The sequence below is a fragment of the Nematolebias whitei genome, chromosome 4, assembly GCF_014905685.2.
Source record: "Nematolebias whitei isolate Nwh7 chromosome 4, NemWhi1, whole genome shotgun sequence".
NCBI classification, from domain to species: Eukaryota; Metazoa; Chordata; class Actinopteri; order Cyprinodontiformes; family Rivulidae; genus Nematolebias; species Nematolebias whitei.
In genome coordinates this window covers 16,529,600-16,551,628 of record NC_056501.1, presented here as the reverse complement: position 1 = coordinate 16,551,628, position 22,029 = coordinate 16,529,600, and the positions used below count along the sequence as shown (strand labels likewise).

The window sequence follows — 22,029 nt, the reverse complement described above, 5'->3', positions numbered from 1 at the left end:
AGCCAAGCTTAGCTTAAGTAAAAAAATATATATATATTTTAATTTACACATTAGAGTTAAAAATATACAGGTGCTTGTCATAAAATTAAAATATCATGAAACAGTTGATTTATTTCAGTAATTCCACTCAAAAAGTAAAACTTGTATATGATATTCATTCATTACACAGCCTGATATATTTCATATGTTTATTTATTTTAATGTTGATTATAACTGACAACTACTGAAAACCCCAAATTCAGTATCTCAGAAAATTAGAATTTTGTGAAAAGGTTCAGTATTGAAGACACCTGGTGCCACACTCTAATCAGCTAATTAACTCACCTTTAAATGGTCTCTCAGTCTAGTTCTGTACGCTACAAAATCATGGGGAAGACTGCTGACTTGAAAGTTGTCCAAAAGACGACCTATGACCTTGCAAAAAGAGAGCAAGACACAAAAGGTAATTAGGCTGGCTGTTCACCGAGCTCTGTGTCCAAGCACATTAATAGAGAGGAGAATGGAAGGAAAATATGTGGTAGAAAGAAGTGAATAAGCAATAGGAATAACCACACCCTGGAGAGGCTGGTGAAACAAAACCCATTCCAAAATGTGGAGGACATTCACAAAGAGTGGACTGCAGCTGGAGTTAGTGTTTCAAGAACCACCATGCACAGATGAATGCAAGACATAGGTTTCAGCTGTCACATTCCTTGTGTCAAGCCGCTCTTGAACAAGAGACAGCGTCAGAAGCATCTTGCCTGGGACTGCTGCTGAGTGGTTCAAAGTTATGTTCTTTGATGAAAGAAAGTTTAGCATTTCCTTTGGAAATCAAGGTCCCAGAGTCTGGAGGAAGAGAGGAGAGCCACAGAATCCACATTGATTGAGGTCCAGTGTCAAGTTTTCAAAGTCAATGATGGCTTGTGGTGCCATGTCATCTGCTGGTGTTAGTCCACTGTGTTTTCTGAGGTCCAAGGTCAACGCAGCCGTCTACCAGGAAGTTTTAGTGCACTTCATGCTTCCTGCTGCTGACCAACTTTATGGAGATGCAGATTTCATTTTCCAACAGGACTTGGCACCTGCACACTGTGCCAAAGCTACCAGTACCTGGTTTAAGGACCATGGATAATATCCCTGTTCTTAATTGGCCAGCAAACTCACCTGACCTTAACCCCATAGAAAATCTATGGAGTATTGTGAAGAGGAAGATGTGACATGCTAGACCCAACAATTCAGAAGGGCTGAAGGCCACTATCAGAGCAACCTGGGCTCTCATAACACCTGAGCAGTGCCACAGACTGATCGACTCCATGCCACGCCACATTGCTGCAGTAATCCTGGCAAAAGGAGACCCAACTAAGTACTGAGTGCAGTACATGCTCATACTTCTCATGTTCACTCTTTTCAGTTGGCCAACATTTCTAAAAATCCTTTTTTATTGGTCTTAAGTAATATTCTTATTTTCTGAGCTACTGAATGGGGTTTTCATTAGTTGTCAGTTATAAACCTCAACATTAAAATAAATAAACATTTGAATTATCAGTCTTTGTGTAACGAATGAATATACAAGTTTCACTTTTTGAATGGAATTACTGAAATAAATCAACTTTTTCATGATATTCTAACTTTATGGCCAGCACCTGTAGATTGGTTTTAACTTCTCTAAAACACTTGAACGTTAGACGATCGTTTCTCAACATCCGGTTGGTTTTATTTTGAAAGAACATGAACCGGAAAATCAACGTACGGCGTCAATTTAATAATCTGATAAATGAGTAAAATCAATTACAATAGTTAAAAACATTTTTATTTGGTTTTATTACTTAAAAAAATAACATATATGTATATGCGAAATTTGTTTTAACAGATTTTTAAATAGACATAAATTTAAATTGCCAATTAACTGTTAGCAAAGTCGGCTCCTTGAGTGCTGTTAGCTAAGCTAGCTTACATGTTTTTTATAGTAAAGAATGCCAATTGCATACTATATTTTACTCCTATAAACTAGTGTTTTGTTAATATTTATTGTGCCCAATTTTGACGTATTTGCGACAGAGGAATACATATTTTAAGGTACAGTTTCCGTTCAACCCTTATTATGTCTTTGTCTCGGTATATGTGGTTTGAATTGCTGTCATTCACACACCTATTACATTACTGTTTACCACCACAGCGTACCCTTTCTACATCTGTGTATGATACTATATAAACGAACTAGCACTCCCTGTCGTCCAACTCCTCCCACTTCATCTGACCCTCCCTGTCTTCTCGGTTTCTTCCTCCCTAATGTCTCATCTGCTCTGACTGGGAGCGCAGTCTGTTTTGCTGCCGAGCAAATGTAGCTGCAAATAAAGTTTTCAGCCGCAGACCCCCGCTTCTGCTCCTTGCTGCATGTCGCTTTCACCCGCTTTGATTTGATCTCATTCTTGCACATTTTATTTTATGTTGCCCTTCTCTCTCTCTGTCACTTCAAGGCTGCGCAGAATACAGTAACCTGCAGGCTTGACAGGAAGTCTTTGCGGAAAACAACGACCCAATAAACGCTTCAGTCGAAGGCGTTTATTCAAGTATTCCGTCTGGACTAACAGCAGGTATGAGCACTTCTTGACTTGGCATCATTTTGACGCATTGTTTGGCTGTATATGTAATCTATTTTGCATCTGTTCATAAATCTACGCCTTCATTCTCCTGCCTGTTGCATGGAGGACCAGGTGCCTTTTGTTGTTAAAGCTAAGGCAATAACTCATAATGTTCTTATAAAACATGAATTACAGATATCTTAATTGAATTTTCTGTTTGTTTTGTGTAGAAATGATGTCATGAACTGGTGCTTTAATCCAGACAACATAAAAAGATTTTGATCTCTTACAATATCTTGTAAGATTTTTACAATTATGCTGTGTTTTTAAGTACAGTGAATGCACTAAGAAAATATATTACTTTCTTGAATCGCATTCTTTAAAATGATAATGACCTTTAGTCAACCGTAAAGTGAAAATGAAGACCTCCAGGTTTTTGCTTGTTGCATGCATGCAGGATTTTATTGTCTGTGCATGCATGATTGCAGCGAGTGAGCGCAGAAAATCGTGAAGTCTTGTCCTTTGTTTGTCCTATTAGGGGTCAGACTGTAGCCACCATCATGGCATGCTGCTGTCGTTACGTCTCATACAGTAAATTCTGTATGCAGTCGTGCAGAATGCACTGACTTTATCTTGTCCTCCTCTAACAATGCAGCCAGTCAAGACAAGTTCTCGCTCCCTCCTGGTTTTGGACTCTGTACCAGTCAGGCTAGTTTTTTCTTTACTTAATATAAACACAGATAAACTGACAAACACACACACACAAGGGCGCCACTATTCCCACACTATCTGCTTTCATTTCTCTTTTCACACAGATACATATTAACTGCCCAACGTCTTGTAGAGTTCAACCTTTCACCAGCACAGAAGCAGAAATCACTTATAAAAATCAAGTGTTACTGTGTAATTTATATGTTATATTTACCCAGTATTGTTTTGTTTTTGTTTTGTAGAGCGGTTCCGTATCTCACATCAGGGAAGTGAAATGTTGAACATAGTGAAAACAAATGTAATGCTCCAGCTAATGTTCAGTTTACTTTCAGACTCATAACTTTAGTTATTATTATTTAGCGTCCCAAGGATTATGTTGTCTTTCGGTTTTGTCGCTCTGTGATGAAATATGTTGTTGTACGGTTGTTCAAACGAGAGTTGTGGTGTTTTAATGAGCTGAACGGATTACTGATACTTAACCTAATTACTTTGCTCCCTCCACCCTGGCTGCTGGCTTTCAATCTCATTGTGATTTATTTTATAGATTGGTTTTCTTACGCTTTTAAATCAATCACCTGGTTGCTGATGTTGGACTGTTTTGCAATCATTCTTGTCACTTCTCCTTAAAAGAGTGCTCTGGTTGTAACTCTGAGATAATTTAGCAAGGGATAAGAGTTGTGCTTTCACAGCTTTAGTACTTGTTACACAACTACTTGTATATCGAAAACTGGAATCGTCCACACTTTTGGAAATGGAGTAACTTCATCTCTAAGTGAGGCCAAAATAAAACACATTGGAAACAAAAAATCCTTTCTGTTTTTTCCCATTCTATTAAAGCTAAACCAGAAGTTTTGTGACCTTCTGTTTCCCTGATCTACAGTACTTTAAATGTTCATTTTAGGGTTGCACAATATTATCGGCATGGTATCGGTATCAACCGATATTAGCGATAAAGTTAAATATCGGACATCGGCCAGTCCATCAAAATAACTCACCGATATAAAAGTTTCTGTTTTAAGTTCATTTTTAATTTAAGAAACTGTCAAGTATATCTATTAATGCACTACTGTTTATGCACTTTTCACGTCACTTGTAAACAAGTTGAGTTTAGATTTATGAAAATTGACACATTTGCACTGTTTGAGTGTTGTCATTGTGTTAGAGAGTAAACGTCACAAATAAATTTGACATTAAACTTAGTCCAAGTTGAAGTGTTAAATCATTTTCAGCCCCCTTTTTGGCATCTGCATTTGGTAGCAGGTCAAATTGACAAAGGCCATGCAGAATAATGTAGTATTTTAATTCCACAGCAGAGAAAGCTATGTAGTCTCTGTAAGTAGGTCTAGGAAAAAAATATTGGTATCGATTATCGGCCAAATAAGTTTTGACATATCGGATATCGACCAAAAATCCAATATTGTGTATAGTTCATCTAACTCTTGTCAGTACATGCACACATTGTCTACAAGTGTGTTTTTACTGCATCAGTGGCACAAATTAATTTTTGTAGTTGTTCAGGCCACTTCTCTCTGTGACTCTATTCCAGCTGCCATTTCTTTCAGGATTATTTCCATTGCAAGTAACGAAACACACTAATGTTTCTAAGTGTAGATTTCTAATATTTTTTAAATTGATTTAATAGCTTGTATTAGTAAATGGTACATATAAATAATCTGTTGGACACGTTTCTTTGAAACTTCACAATAAATGTGAAAATTGAATAAGCAAATTTCCCAAACCAATAATTCCTCCAAGAAATATAGGAGGCAGACAGACCACATTAGTATTCTTACGTCTTTACAGTTACTATGCAACAAAACAGAACAAAGAAGGAGAAGAAAGAACACGTTTTGATGTTTCTTTGAGCCTCTCGAGTTTTTCTTCTGTAGAAGGTCACCTATAGTGTGAAGAGACAAGGTGCAGGGCGGTCTGTCGAGGTGGCGCACGCCGCCATAATGCAGACGTCAGAGCTCAGCTGAAGGTTACGCTGTCGGAGGCCCTTTGGTGCATCGTGTTTATGAAGGGATGCAGTGGGCTTGTGTCAGCCCCAGCTGCCCTTATCCATCCTCTTTAAGGCTTGCTCCTACCACATGCTGACTCCCCCATTTACTCACTGCTGGAGGTCCAGTCACAAATTCAAGTATTTGTTCATTTTTATAATATATTTTGGTTGTGCAGGTTTAAATGACAAATTCTTGTTAATGTTATCATCTTGAGAAATGAAGTTCACTTTCATGCTGTTTCATCCATCCGTTATCTTTACCCACTTCTTTCTGTTCGGGTTGCGGGGGTCACTGGTGCCCATATTCAGCAGTCACTGTGCGAGAGGTAGGGGACACCCTGGACTGGTCGCAAGTCCATCACAGGGACACTTAGACTTAGACACTTAGACTCCTCCCCCCGACCAATCAGTGACCGACAGTGTTTCTGATGTCACGGCTCGAGTCGCTTGGATCCCTTGAGAAGCCGGGCCAGAATTCTGGGAGGTGAGCCGGTCCCAAGTACTATGGAAAAGACCTCAAACACGGGTCGAGCTAGAAATATTTGACCTGCTCTGTGACAGTGGAAAAGGGGCATTAGAGACAAATGAGACAACCATTCACTCTCTCACTCACACCTAGGGGCAATTTAGAGTTACCAATCAGCCTAACATGCATGTTTTGGTCTGATGGGAGGAAACTGGAGTACTCGGAGAAAACCCACACATGCACGGAGAGAACATGCAAACCACCCAGAAAGGTCCCCAGCCGGGATTCAATCCGGTGACCTTCTCACTGAGAGGCAACAGCTCTACCAACTGCGCCACCGTGCCGTCCTTCATGCTGTTTCAGATGAGCTTAATTGATTCATCAGCAGATGATGAGTTCTGGTGTGTGTGCTGAAACAGCTCTGTAATAAAATCTTAGATATGTAGTATCAAGCCTTGACTTGTGATCAATGTTTAGTAATAAGTGCCAAGTTGTTCTTTTTTTTTTTTTTCATAACTAATTTTTAATGTAACTTCCCTCTTGGTTTTATTATTGTGGTTTTAAGTTCTTCAGACAGAGCTACTGGCTGGCTTATTTTTGATCATTGCGAGGCTATAGGATGCAGCAATGTGCAAACTAGCAGCTCAGTTACTAAAACACTTGGCTAAGGACCATTCAAGTCCATATCTGTTTGAACCTTTGCTCCAGTTATTAAAAAAGATGGCATGAAATGTAATAATGACCCTGTTGTGAATATATCCTGAACTCTTTAGTTGGCAATTTGTGCTTTTTGTTAGTTAGCATTTTGACAAACACAAAAACTATTTCTAATTGTACTGCACACATTACACATTAGCTGCAGTCACTTAAATAATCAGTTTTGGAGGGTTTTTGAGATTAATTAGTAAATCAGATCATTGCTAAAATAAATGAGTTTTTGCTTTGTGCTAATTAACAACCCAACACACTAACCACTTATGGTAAACATGGCAAACGTGATATATTTACCTAATATCAGCTTGTTGTCGTTGTCATTGGTGGATTTTCATGCTAATATTTGCCTTGAGTTCAAATTACAGTGGGTTGAGCTAGACAAAGCAGCGAACACGATTATCGACTCAGTCATCAGTTGACTAGGAGTACCGGTACATCTGGGCAGCTTTTCCTTTATCTGCAGTCGCCTTTCTTTGTATTTCTACATTCACTGGTTTAGTGGGAACATTTTGCTATGAATAACTAACTAACCTTATTTCTTGGCCCGAGAAAGTTACGGCTGATGGTCCTGTCTGTTCGTGAACATGTTCCAACAAGCCTCCATGCGAACATGTCACGTCATGGTTTAGATTTATCTATTTTAACCATCCTCATTGACTTATGGTATCAATAAAGCCTCTGGTAGATGCTAAAGGAAAATCCAGCAAGGAAACCCATTGGCAATAAAAATACAATGTTGGTGAAACTCTTGGAAAAGCTGCCATGATGAATGGCCGAAGCAGCTTTTTTTTAATCAGCAAGTGAAAGGTCACTCCTGTTTATATTCAAAGGTACCGGCTGCAGTATCAAACCAGTAAAGCTCTGGAGGAGAGCCAGAATGGCTGCATATTTTTCCAGAGTGGTTGTAATGGCAGCTGAGCGCCATTTGGTGTCTGGAGTGTTGCTAAGGAGGTTTTTGATGATGTAGGCTGCTTATTGCCTCGTCAGGGTGTGCGTAAGCACAGACTCTTTGACACTGACGTGGAACTAAATGCTGGACAGGCAAGTCTGCAGGAGGAGTACTTGTCTCTTGCCCCCCCCCCCTCCCCCACACTCCCCCACCCGTTCCCCAGAGAAAAGTTTGTATTGATTTGTTGGCTTGGAAGAGGTGGATGCACAGATAAGCATAATGGTTAAGCAAGCAAAGCAGTTGTAGCTGCTCATTTCTCAATCTTGTCTGTTTTAGTTATTTGCCTGGGATGTGTCTTTGTTCCTGTTTTTGAGAATGCGTGCATCAAATAAATTCCCACCTCTTCTTTATTCCGCCTATTTCTGCTGCATTGTTGTCCTTCTGGGTCCTGTATTTGCATGCCGTCACACACAAACACACACACTTGTTCCCTTACAGCACCCCCCCCCCTTCCCCCCCCATTGCTTCCTCCGTCTGTGTCTGCCACCACCAGACGCAGGGACTGATAATATCTGCTCCAACGCCCTATCCTCCTCCTGCTTTGTTCCACTCCTCTCCTATATGCTTCAGTACCTATTGTTTATTCTCATTGTGCATATACGGTACATGTTCTACACAGAACAGGCTTCCTTTATACATACATACATACATACATACATACATACATACATACATACATACATACATACATACATACATACACACATACATACACACACACACACACACACACATATATATATATATATATATATATATATATATATTCAAGATGCAATATAAATTCAAGTTGCAGCTAGATTATACTTGTCTGTGTTGTGTGTTTGTCTCTTCACTGATTATCATTTGTATTTGCTTAGTGTCTGGACACGTCACTCTGCTCCCTGAGTGTGAACTGAACAGCAGGTTGCATGCATCATCCTTGCATCATCCTGCAGTATGTTTCAGGCACCAGCAACTCCTCGGTGTCTGAAGAGACAAAGCTGTGTGTGGCAGCAGCTCAGGGCTACTGGTGAATGTTAGCATGTGGCTCTGGCATGACTTCTATGACTGTGTTTGTACCAGTAGGGTGGAAAAAGTGCGAGGAACAAGGACAGGCTCTGTGAAGGGAGGAGCTGCCTTTTAATATGCTCCGTCATTGGTCGACGGCGAGCGCTGCTTGCCTGTAAACCTCTGTCTGATTGGTTTCTGCTTTGCATTGAGCAGAGCAGCTGCAGTTGTGAAGAACTGCCCCCTTCCTTTCTACCTTTTCATACCTCTTCCCTTCATATTAATAACCATCTGAGAATCATCTGCACGCCACGCTCCAACCTGTGCCACCTCAAGGACATCAGTTTATATTGTATGACCACACCAAGTTTCTTAATTACTTTTTGCTCTGTGGAGGGCAGGGGAGTGAAGTGACGTATCTGTCCTGCCTGCAATCTCCCTCCATCCTCTTCCTCTCTCTCCTCTGTATCACTTAATCAAGACATAGCTTGCCCTTTCCTGTTCATTGCTGCCTCCCTCCCTTCTGCTCTCCTATTTGTTTGCCCTCGCTTTTTTTTCCTCTTTGGCTGTTTTCTCTCCACCTTCCTGCAGCGTTTTCCTCATCAGCCTCCCCTAAAAGCAGCTCCGCACGAGGCTGCATCGGCTCAGTACTATTTCCCACTCAGAAGGGGTGCAGTTTTTGTTAACGCTTCTCTGTTTTCACAACCCACAGCGAGACAACAAGCAAGGACATGCGGCGGAGAGGTCAGTGAAGAGGATGAAAACCGAAGACTAGAGAACAGCAAATGAGGGATGAGAAAGAGACTGAAGTAAGAGAAGGAAGTGGAACTTCAAAGTGCCTACCCTGAGGTTTTGTTCAACGGGTATGCTGGGTTACAGCAGGCGAGGGCTCAGTCTACAGTCGGCCTTGAATTGAGGCTATATTTTGTCCTGACACAAAGTCATCCATCCCACGTTGCTGAGTTGCAGTCTCGACATACCCTGAGCCGAGCTACAACATTATCTCATCATTACAAGGACATTACAGTGTAAGGTTCTGCTTTTTCTTTCTTTCTTTTATTTTATTTTTTGGCGAGGGGGGCTCTACATTAATTTTTTTGGTTTCTCTGCAGCCTATGCTTCAGGCCTGTTCATGCTGACATGAATGTAAATAAGACTTATTGTGGGTGTCAGCTGATTCACTTAAGTTTACAGACATATCTGAGCAAACCATAGTGATGTCTTCAGAGTAGTTTTCCTGCCTTGTTGTATTTTTTTTTTCTCCTTTAAGGCAGAGCTGGCCTCTGTTCATGGTTAACCTCCACTATCTCATGCAGTGCAACTTCAGCTGCCACTTTTCCCAAGAAGAGCTAATAAACATCCCCCAAAACACACCAACTAAAGAACTCAAGGCCTATATGCACTAAGGGGAAAATAGTTTTTTTTTTTCCTTTGTGTTTTTTCCGGAAAGATTTTTTCCCCTATTGAATCACTATTAGTCACCCTTGGTCACGTAGGACATTTTTCCGTTCATTTGCCCTCGCCACTGCTCAGCGTTTGTGTGCGTCTCAGATGGCTGTCAGCATGACCATGGGGCGAGACACCAAATGGCTGACCTTGGAAGTGTGTCGTGAGTTTCAGAGAGGCACCTGCTCTCGGTCTGATTCCGAGTGTAAGTTTGCACATCCCTCACGGAGCTGCCATGTGGAGAATGGTCGAGTCATCGCCTGCTTTGATTCGCTCAAGGTAACAATGCAACTCGCACATCACACACATCAGTTCCTGCCATATTACAAGTGTCTGGTTCCCATGTTCTCTGTCAGACATGTTCAGTTCTGTGGTAATGTTTGGTGTGTCTTAGTAGTTGAGGTTTCGTTCACTTACAGACATTTTTATATATGCACATCCACAGATACTCTTAAACTATGGTTTCCCACAGATCTTTGTAGTTAAGCTGGTTTTCTACAGTTTTATAATTATCAGAGCCTTTTGATTTCTTAATTATATTTTACAAGTCCTATTATGCTTTTAGAGAGAAAAATCATGTTGTAACAACCTTCTTGTCTAAATTAAGACTTGTATACATATCTTTAAAATTGGGTGAATACCGGCTTGTAAACCTAAAGATCTGGGATCAAACCAAGGAATGAATGATATTGCATGTCGTCCAGTTAACTTTATGAGAATCCCAATAGTTATGATTTTTGCAGCCTCCATAATGGTCCAAAATGCATGTGCTTTTTCACTTCATAACTATTTTGACATAAAAGATCAGATGAAGAAATCAAGCTAATGTGAAATTTCCTTTAAGATACAGAAAAAACTGACAACATTTGCATTTTTCCTCCTTTAGATTACCAAAATTAAATGAAAAGAATTTAATTTTGTGATTAAAGTCATGTCAGCCTTGTCTGTAAATTAAATTACTAAAACAAAAACTTTTAGTGTAAATTCATATTTGAAACCCATTGGTTGCATTGTTCCCTAAAGTTGTTGGTTTTTAAAGGTGGAATATAAAACATTAGATTTTTTGAGTCTTAAATTATTGCCCTAATTCAAGGTCAGGACTGTGTTGTGGTGGTTAGCATAGTGACCATTAAAATATATGTCCAGTTTAAATATTTTCCTTGTATTTGCATAGATTTCCTTTGGATTCCCCTACTTCCTCACACAGTGCAAAAGTATGCATCATAGGTTAATTGGTAATTTTAAAATGGCCTTTGGAGTGAGTTTGATTGGTATTCTCATGTGTCTTTAATTGCCCTGATAAGGCTTATTGTTGTTTTCACCTACAGGTTAATTTTGGTGTTTTGGAACTGAATTAGGAAATACCAAATGTTCAATATTACATTAAGTCGATGTGATTAATAAATTTCAGTGGCATGCTTTGGTCAAAACTCAACCCAATTACAGTACCACAGGACTCTTATGAAACCTCTCTTTAGAGCTGTTTTCTTAGCAGCTGATTTCAGAGTACTTAATGAGACATTTTAATCCAGTCCTTCCTTTTGCTTCACGCAGCATCCGTTCCCAGCTGTTTGTTTGCGCAGAAATTACCCTAAACCTAGTCCTTGACTAGAGCCTTCGTTATTCAGACTGACAGTTTGCAAGAACACCACAGCAATCCTGCACTGTTAGAAAATCCACTCTTTCTTTTTCCCACCTAAAGATCAGGGCTAGAGGTACTGAAGGTAGAGGTGCTGGAGTCTATCCCAGTATAGTCCATGCTGGGATGCACCCTGGACAAAACTCCCTTATCTTCCCTTCTTGCCATGAGCACAGCAGAATTAATATTTTACCTTAAATTTAGAACTGTTACTTCAATGTGCTAATTTTAAACACTGGTAGGTGTTGTTTTTTTTTTGTTATGATGTGTTTTGTTAATATATTAATAATGCATTCCGTCGCAAATGAGAAATCATAATTTAAATGGACTGTACTTCTGTAGCGCCTTTCTGTCTTATCAAGACACTCAAAGCTCTTTACACAACAATCTGTGCCCTCATTTACCCATTCATACAGCACTCTACTAGATCTATACAAAGCTAATTGAATAGTTTATTCTAAATAAACTAATCAGTGTTTTATCACATTCATACACTGATGGGACTCACATCAGAGGCTATGAGGGGTTTAGTGTCTTGCCCAGGGACACTTCAGAATGTGACTGCTGGTGGATTCAAACCCCCAATTCTTGCATTGGAGGACGACTGCGCTAACCACTCAGCCACAGCCGCCCCGATTTTCACAGAATTTCCTATCTCTGTCTGAAAAAACAAATCAAAGAATAATAATAATACTTCAGATATTCATTTTAGGTTAGTAAACTTAAATCGGTGTACATAGAACACAAGTGGTTTTGGTTCAAAGTAAAAAAAAAGATTTTTTTTTTTTTTAAGAAAATGCATTTAATAACTAAACAAAAAGCCACAATTAAGAAGTTCTGATTTCTCATGAGGTACAGCGAGTGTAGCAGAATTTCAGGTTAATTGGAGGAGATAAATAATAGGGAGTTTTACATCCCTTCAAAACATAAATTGATGATGTTACTTTAAAATAAAGATTTTTTAAATTTATTTTAAAGTAAAGATGTATTTAGCTCAGTGTTTCCTGGTTATCATGACTGCTGGAGTGTATTTTTCTCAGGTAGCTGATCTGCTGACGCTCTGTTCCTTCATCTGTGCTGATGTGAGCTCATTGGTCGTTCTGCTTCAACATTACTGCAGCTGCTCTCCTGACTTTTATTCTGTCTCCTCCACCGCAGAACCACACCATCAGCACTGTGCGCACACAAACGCACACACACAAACCCACTGAGAACTGATGATACTTCAATGTGTTTTACACAAGCTCCAGTTATTTGAAAAAACACGAAATGTACTAAATCAAAATATGCAGTTGGTGTGATGATGTGTCATTGTTTGTGGAAGATTCAAGTCGCTTCTAAGCTTCTCTGTAGCCAAGAAGTGAGTCCTAGACAAGGGGCTTTCTGTCTGAGTGCAGCTGCTGTCTCCTCGTTTATTGAGTTAGAATTTATTATTCAGCCATTTTTCTGTGTTATGTCCTACAGAGCTGAGGGGAGATGGAGAAGAGCGAAAGAGAGAGGGGGCCTAGCAACAGTGCAGGAGTGCATACCCATTGGATAGTTTGATCTTTCTGAGTGGCATGGCTGTTTTTAGCACAGAGCAACAGCTTTGTTCTGTGCTGGTCACATCGATGGGAGCCTTTTTTATCCAAAGGTAGTGAGGAACCATTAAAAGATGGCTCGAGGTCGCGTTCGAGAGAAGCAAGAACGGTGTCAGCTGAAGGTCGAAGCAGTTTACAAATCAGGTTGCAGCAGGGCTGTCGTGTCAGCACAGTAAACAAATATCTGTTTACAACGGCACCCTTACCCTGAGCGTGTTTGATGATTACACTTAGATGATGTTGTCTTTGGTCAACTGACCTGAAGCACTGACGCTCTGTCCCCAGCAGATATGCTCTACAGCATCACTCCTTCCTCTGGCTCTCCACCCACTCCTCCCTCCTTTGTTAATTTTATGGATTTATCTGCTAATGGCCGCCCTCCTCACCGTCCCTCCCATATCTGGCATCTCCAGGCCGGTGCACACCGACTGCTGTCAGTCCCCATTGCTCCTCCATTAGCTCTGTCTACTCACTTTGAATGGACTGCAGAGAGGGAGGGGGAGAGCTCACCACTTAGATCTTTTTACCTTGTTAACTGGAGTGCTGCTGTCATCTCATATGATTAGTGCGGACATCACATATGCCCATCATCATACAGTAGATGTCACAAATTCACATTTGAATGACATCAGTGTGGTGCAGGAGCTAAGAATATTGTATCTTTGCATTATTTCACTCTGTCTGTAATGCAATGTATCTTTGAGTTGATCATTACCAAAATGTATCTTTTGTCCAAACCAGTATTAAGATACTCAGTTTGCAAATACAACAAGCACATACGAAAAGAGCAAATTCAAGACTGGAACATCAAAATTTTCCTTTACTTTTTCAATATATCTATATTTTTTTTATCAGAGATGACTAAATTTCTCAAATGGAAATAAACCCAAAGTGCACCTGAAGCTGACAGGACTTACTTTCTATTGTTTTTTTTCCCCTACACAATTAGCTATACTGTATTGAATCATTGTGCAAACAGAGCACAAGCTTTATTATAACGTTGAGTTTTTACCAGAATAAAGGCATGGAGTTTGTCTGACGACACCAGAAAATAAAACACAGCTGTGAAATGTGAGCAGCATTGTAGATCCATGCAGAGATTACATTTATTAATGTCCCAGCTCTCCTTTCTGCAGGAGCACAGACTTTCTCTGTGTTGCATAGTGTGTTGCCATGGCTACCACAAGGAGATTCCTGACCTCTCATCAGCACCGCTTTTTATTGGCCTTCTTCTCTACCCTAGTTTTTATTGCCTTCATAACAGTTCTTTATATCCATTCGTGTTCATATTGTAAAATTACAAATTCAGTCAATTATATGAATACTCAATATCAGATTCATTTTTATCCCAGTGAGTTGGATGGCTCATGGGACTCAGTCCTCATTACAGGCTCATCCCTAAACGCACAGCCTGCTGACGCAAAGTTTGCTTATGTCTCCAATGTGAGCGAGAGCCATCTTCTCTCCTGGCCATTTTTTACTTGGCTGTGTGCTCACCTGTACACTTCTTGTACACACAGTTCTTAAACTTTAAATTTAAAGGTCAAAATCTGATTTCTGGATAACGTCAAAGGTCAGGAACAGCACCTTTTGTTTTATTAAATTGACTTACAACTCAAATAAATTGTACTGTTTGCTGTTACTATTGTTTGCTTGTGAACCTAAGAAATGTTTGACAGCAAAGCTTCATGTGCACTGAAGTAAAAGACATTTGGACTGAAATGTCATTAACTTAATTATTTTTCATGCCCCAACAAAATAGCATGCTTTAGTTTTAACACAAGATTGCACAGATCTAACACTGAAGTCAAAGGCAACATGACACTGTAGCATCAAAATGACTGAAGTGAAAGTTACAGAGATGCAGTTAAAATACTTAGCAAGCTAATGTAAAAAATAAACTGCTTGCCTTCAATGAGCTGCCTATACTGTACCTCGGCACAGAAATTGTTGTCAAATAAAGTTATTTACCGGTAAATTGTTCTTTTGACCATCAGCCTCAATATGAGCTTTTTTTAGTCAAGTCAAATTTATTTACAAAGCACATTTAAAACAACAACTGTTTGAAAAAAAGTGCTTAACAATAAAATCACAGCATCAAGTAAAAATAACATGATATAATTAAAAGCATTAAAAAAACATATAAGCACAAACACAATGAGAAACAATGGGCTAATAAATCAGATCACAGTCAGTGAACACAGGTGCATTTTCAGGAGAGATTTGAAAGCAAGGACTGAAGTAGCCTGTCTAACATTGATGGGCAGATTGTTCCAAAGTTTAGGGCCAATGACTGTAAAAGCTCGATCTTCTTTGAGCTTCAACCTGCAGGTCTTTCAACCAAAAGCAGCTGGTCAGATGATCTCAGCACCCGAGAAGGAACATAAGGTTGAAATAGATCAGAGAGGTCATCTGACCAGCTGCTTTGCGGGTGCAAGGCCGTTAATGCACTTAAATGTCAACAGGAGAATTTTAAACATGATTCTGACATGCACACGGAGCCAGTGAAGGGAGGACAAAACTGGTGAAATGTGCTCAAACCTACGAGTTCCTGTTAATAGCCGAGCTGCAGCATTTTGGACAAGCTGGAGATGTGAAAGGAAGTCTGACTGACCCCAACATAAAGTGCATTACAATAGTCCAGCCAGGTTGTAACAAATGCATGGACCTATTTTTTCAAGGTAGGATCTGGACAACATGGACTGAAGCTTAGCTATCTGCCTTAATTGGAAGAAGTTTTTTTTTCATGAACAGAGTTAATCTGTTTATTGAACTTAAAGTCCAGGCCTAAAACCATCCCGAGATTTGTAACAGACTGCTTCCGATAAGGCTGAAAAGAGTCAAGGTTTACGGGATCCGTGACAGCGCTAGAGCTAGGGTTATTTCAGTTTTCTGATCATTAAAACATTTGAAGCCATCCATGCCTTAATATCATCGAGACATTTTAACAGAGGGCGAATGGAGCAGGAACTGTTGGGTTTTAAGGGCAGATAATCTGACAGTTATCAGCATAGCAATGAAACTAAAAACCACGTTTCTTCAGGATAGACCCCAAGGGGAGCAGATACTGTACAATGAAAACAGAAGGGGTCCAAGATTTCAGCCTTGCGGAGCCCCGCAGGAAAGAGGAACTGAAGCAGATAAACTATTACCAACATTTACACAAAAACTTCTGTCACTCAGATATGAACGGAACCACTGTGGGGGGTTTTTAACTACATTTTTTTACTCAGAATGCAAACTCCCACCAACATGATGACTACAAAATGAATACAGATTTTCCATCCACTAATCCAGTTTACCTTTCCTCTCTTTACACATTTAGATAAGTCGATGACGACGTGACGTAACACCTTCTTCTCTGCTGCCTTATTTTCTGATAATAACGGACAGCATGAGAGTTGACCCGATTCACTTTACAAATCATGAACAAACAACTGTAACAAAACAAACTCAGACATCTCGTGACTTTAAGAAACGTGACATTTGTTGTTATTATTGGTGCCTACACTGTACATTTATTGCAATAAAGCCAATGTTTTACAGCTAATTTTTCAGTTTTGGTGCTTTGATTCTTACACCAAACGCAGGCTCACTCCTTCCCCTGCTAGCCCTGTGCTCTCTCTGCACACTCCTGAAGGAGCCCCTCCACTCTTATAACAGTAGAATTGTACTATTGTATTTAATGCAATGCAGATTGATTCAGACTGACTTGTTCTGGCCTTGATCAGTCGCTGTAAAATGATCTCAGTTTGTTAGACCTTTTCTTTTTTCTCTGTTCATGTGTTGTCACCTTTGCAGTAACCTTACATATCACCAGTTGTTTTATGTGGGTTTGGCCTAAAGATAAACCATCCAAGTGACATTTTAAGGATGTAGATGAGCAGGTGAACAACGGCTTACGACAGCTTGTACATAAAACACATTTTCAACACAGAAATGTTTAGGGACATCTGATTTTGATTTTAAAGCAATTATTGACTGAAATTGTTGTTAGTGTTAGCGTGCATTCAGTTATGCTAAACATAATTAAATAAAAGTTTGCTACATTAAAGAAGATAACATTAATAGTATTTGTGGCAGTGGAACCAAGTACTAATTTTTATATTTTCAGAGAAAATCAAGGAATTCCCAAAGAATTAGCAGATTAAAAATATGACCACACCATTGTCTTGCCCTTGGCAACATTTAAAAAATGTAAAAATAAAATTCTATATATACTGTGTGTGTGTATATATATATATATATATATATATATATTTGTAAAAAAAAAAAAATCATCTTTTAAACCTGTATAATCTAGGTTGAGTTATAGAATCTGTCACGTTGAACGATGAGAGTCGAACAGATGTTTTTAGTCTTTATCACCAGTGACCTTAGTTGAATTTTTTTTTCTGTGCCAGAGTGGAAAAGTCCAAAGCTGGCTAAAATACTACACTTGTTGTTTCACATAACATATTCCTTAATGGTTTCAGATACAGTTTATGGTCTAATGGGGTTCATAATCAAAACAAGACCTCTAACTTTGAACACATTAACCAGAGGTTTTTAAAGTTTGTTTGAAAAGGTTGTGTTTGGTTGTATGTAAGAGTCTTTGGCTAAACTTGAATTAGTTGCTAAAAACAATGTTTTTTTTATTTTTATTTGTAAGTTCTGCTGTCATTTGTGTCAAAACACACATTTGATCACTGTTTTTCTATCAATAAACGTCACACTGTCTACCAGTTCTGATTCCACTTCTTCCCTTCTCATCTTCAGGGTCGTTGCACACGAGAGAACTGTAAATACCTGCACCCACCTCCACACCTGAAAACTCAGCTGGAGATTAATGGGAGAAACAACCTGATCCAACAGAAGGCCGCGGCTGCCATGTTGGCTCAACAGATGCCCTTCATGCTGCCTGGAGCGCAACTGCAGCCGATTGTGAGCAGTTCACTCTAAGACCCAGACTAAGACTGAGCTAACTTATTTATTGTGTTTGAGAATAATGAAAACATATATTATTGTTATTTCTCACTGAGAATGCAGCATGCTAATATAATATAATATATAATGCAATATTCAGTTTTATTAGTTTTACATCAAGTGCTCCTCCTGGAAGCTGCCATTCTGATTTTTGTTCTTTAGTCAAGATAAAACAGGAATTAAAAAAAGAGTCACAAAACAATTGCAATGGGTCCAAGTCTTACGCATTTCAGTAAAATCAAAATCGTTGATTATCGAATGACAAAACCAAATGTATTTCATGTTATTCTTGTTTCACTCTTTTTTTTTCTTGCTCAGCTGTAAGTAGATTTGTTGTTCTTAAAGCCATTATCTCTCTCTCCCTCTTGTTTCTGTGGGTTATTTTATTCTCAGACAACATTTCCAGTGACACCCTCCCTGGCAACCAGTCCCAGCATGGCATTCAGTCCATATCTCAGCCACATGGGCCCAGCTATGGGCTTGATGCCTGAGCTGCTTCCCACCTCCCCCCTTCTTGTCCCTGGGAGTCCCACAGGCCTGGCAGCAATGGGGAATGGCACCTCGGCACAAAAACATGCGCGCACAGACAAGCTAGAGGTATGCAGCCCCGTGTGCAGTTGTTGTGTTTCTATGTTTAGTCAATGCACGATGAGAGGTAGATGTTGATCAGTGTTCCCGGTGGCCCCGGCAGGTTTGTCGAGAATTCCAGCGTGGTAACTGCACACGGGGTGAGAACGAATGCCGCTACGCTCACCCTCTAGAGGCTGGCATGGTGGACTGCAGCGAGAACTCCGTCATCGTCTGTATGGACTACATAAAGGGCCGCTGCAGCCGAGACAAGTGCAAGTATTTCCACCCACCGGCTCACCTGCAGGCCAGGATCAAGGCCTCGCAGCACCAAGCCAGTCAAAACACAGCATCTGCATCCTTGGTGAGTCCTCAGTGCTGCAATAGCAACATTTACTGTGAGTTATTTGTCCCCACGGGTGATTTTCTTTGATTTTATACAGATTAATACAGTTCAGTATCAAATGATCCCTATGCCAAGTTTAAACTTGATAATATAGTTAGTGGGTTATGTTTTTTTAATTGTTGTTCACCACTCTGTCATGGAAAAAAGGAGATTCCCAAACAGGCCAAGGTGTAGTTCGTCAGATTTATTTACAAAGCTTTGGTGAGCAGTCCAACATTTACAGCACATGCAATTACAAGATCACACTCTTATCAATGCTCTCATCTCATCTGTGTGAAACCCTGACCTGCTCTAACTCCCTGAACCGGACAAGTTAGTTTTATAGAACAACCCCCAGCCCAGGCCTCAGCTCCTCCCCTTCATGTCCGAGCCGCCATTGAAAGGTTCGCTTGCAGACAGGAAGGAGTGGATCTGAGTCCAAGGCTCTGCTTGAAGGCACGTCACCATATCATAACTCTATCGTAACAATATCATATCAGTCAGCACTTGAGGATATCAAAACAACCAGTTCCTTCTGTTCCTCACTGACTGGTCACAGTAAGAGTGGTTACATGGGACAGTTAATATCACACATCACAAACATGAGCAGAAGCACATTGCAGAACGTTCCCACAGGAGAGTTATTGATCATGATGAGTGGAAATAATACACATTACACTGACAACTCTCCGCAGATGTAACATGTGATTTTGACAGTAAAAATTTGAAGTAATTTGAATCATTTCAAGCCAAAAGTTTAAATGATCTGATATTTATTTAGATTTTGTTCCGTCTCTTGTACAGTTTTTTGCTAAGTTGCTCCTGGTTTTACTGTATTTTTAGTTACTAATGGCTCACACTGGTACAGATTCAAACTCGGCTCAAAATCTTTCTTGTCAGTAAAACCTGTAGTGAAACTCTTTATATTTCTCATATGTAGACACCTCAGATCCTATAGTAGTACTTTCTCCTCACTCTTGACTAAAACAAAAAGAAGATAATTGTGTATTTGCTGTTCTGGGTTCAAGATTGTGTGTCTCTCGAGTTCGTTAATTCTCAGCTGATGATCCACCTCTTTTCAAAACGTTTTCTGGCTGACACATCTGGCTACACTGTGTTTCTTTTCATTCATTGTTGTTTTACTTGCGTACTTGTATAAAACTCACTGTATACTGTAATTTAAATTGGGCTTTATAAATTAAATGACCTTACCTACTATTTTTACCAGCTTTTTATTGACTGTAAAAATAGTTTTGACTTATTGTGTACATATGTTTTAGATTATTTTCTGTTTTTGTTTTTCTAGTGTTCATCTTTGGCATCTTTTAGGGCCATAGAGTGTTTTAGCTGGACACCATTACAGAATAAGATCACATTTGTCTCAGTATGCTCTTGGCTTGACCTTTGAGCCATACTGCAGACCTTCAGCTCATCTTTGATGACACACTGCCATCTTGTGGTTCTAAAAGCAAATCAACATCCCCATGGGAAAGGATTGTAGGCAGTGCGTTTATATTTGATGTTATTAGGTGATGCCCGCTCATCTTTTTTCCGATTTCTCCTCCTGTTCAGGCTTTGCCTCCAGGAGCTGTGCAGACTCTACCGAAGAGGCAGATTATAGAGAAGAGCAATGGAGCTGCAACTACAGTCTTCAACCCCAGCGTGTTTCACTACCAGCAAGCACTGGCCAACATGCAGCTCCAGCAACCAGCCTTTATCTCCACAGGTGAGTCTCTTCTTCATTGTGGGTTAACAGAGAGGTTATGTGACTGTGAGATAAAATGATTTACAGTTGGGGTGGTAACTTATTTGTTGAGACTTCAAACAAGGTTAGAGGTCTCATGTTGCAGCAGCAAGCATCAGAACGTCATTTATGTTGGAGCTTTGTTGACCCACAGATTAGTAGGTGTAATCTTCTTTTTCAGTCAGATGCTGAAGATGTTGGAAGACCCTTTGGTTTTGTATGAACGTAGAAAATAGTGAAATAAAATGGCAGGTGACAAAGTAAACAGAAAAAGCATAAGACAAACAGAATAAGATGTATCGTGCCGTTTCAACCATATGTCTCATAAGAGGGCTTTACCCTTCTTTGTATGCAGCTCTTTTTTTGAGAGAATTATGCTTTTTTTTTTATCTCCATAACGTTAAATTTGAACATCTTATATGATTGCATTTTATTGGGTGCCAATCAGAAACATGTGCCAGTTGGAAAAAATGAATTTACATAAACATTTTGTATAAATTTTGCACACATGAAAAGAGGATTTTCTTTAAAAAGCATCAGATTGATCAGTGAAATAGCTGAAGGGTGTTGGACATGATTTATTGAAGAGTCTGCAGCAAAATACCCACTTATCAGTTCTATATGTGGTGGGGAAATATCTGTCAATACATATTTAGTTTACAGTATCTGTTTCAATCTCTGGACACTTTATATCCATTTTGACACTAACAAACTGCACATCAAAGCTGTTCCTCTCATCTCTGAACCTGCTGAAAAGTTAACAGAAAGAGCTCTCCCAAACACACATCCAGCCTGAAACAGTTCTTTTTTTAGATCTACGAGGGTTTTATGTTGAAAGAGGATAGTATCTCTGTTGTTTTAAAAGTTTTGAGCCAGACTCTCACAGTGACAGGAGGCTGGATCCAAAGATGATGACTGACAGAAAGAGCTTCACAAAATAAAACAAACTTTATTATACTGAGACACAAACAGCTAACAAGGCAGCAAAACACAAGACACATGCCCCGTCCTCACAAACTGAAGAAGGGGCACAAGGAGACACAGGAAGGCACAAGGAGAACCAGATGTGGCAGAAGAACCAATAATACTCAGCTGGTGAGTGAGATGACGTTAAGGAGCTAAAATAACTGGGGCTGATGAGAGAAGTGGCAGCAATTGTGATGGGTATAACAGGGAGCAGGTGTAGATGGGCGTGACAGGCTGGCTGCAAAAGTTCTGACTGGGGGAGAAGTGGCTGATGGCCCAAGAGAACAAAAACGAAACACAAGGGGACAAAAACGATACACAAGGAGACAAAAACGAAACACATTGGG

The 22,029-nt window shown here is 39.7% G+C and overlaps 1 protein-coding gene across 3 annotated transcripts in view; it reads left to right on the top strand.

The window, feature by feature from the left end:
• The first annotated feature begins 9,866 nt into the window (after positions 1-9,866).
• mbnl3 (muscleblind-like splicing regulator 3) overlaps positions 9,867-22,029 on the top strand; it is a 16,943-nt gene continuing 4,780 nt past the window's right edge. For all 3 annotated transcript variants that reach the window (XM_037675241.1, XM_037675242.1, XM_037675243.1), the window contains exons 1-5: positions 9,867-10,115; positions 17,814-17,978; positions 18,414-18,617; positions 18,712-18,951; positions 20,545-20,698. In XM_037675241.1, coding sequence (XP_037531169.1) covers positions 9,942-10,115; positions 17,814-17,978; positions 18,414-18,617; positions 18,712-18,951; positions 20,545-20,698 — 937 coding nt within the window. In that variant the 5' untranslated portion in view covers positions 9,867-9,941. The remainder of the gene's footprint in view (positions 10,116-17,813; positions 17,979-18,413; positions 18,618-18,711; positions 18,952-20,544; positions 20,699-22,029) is intronic.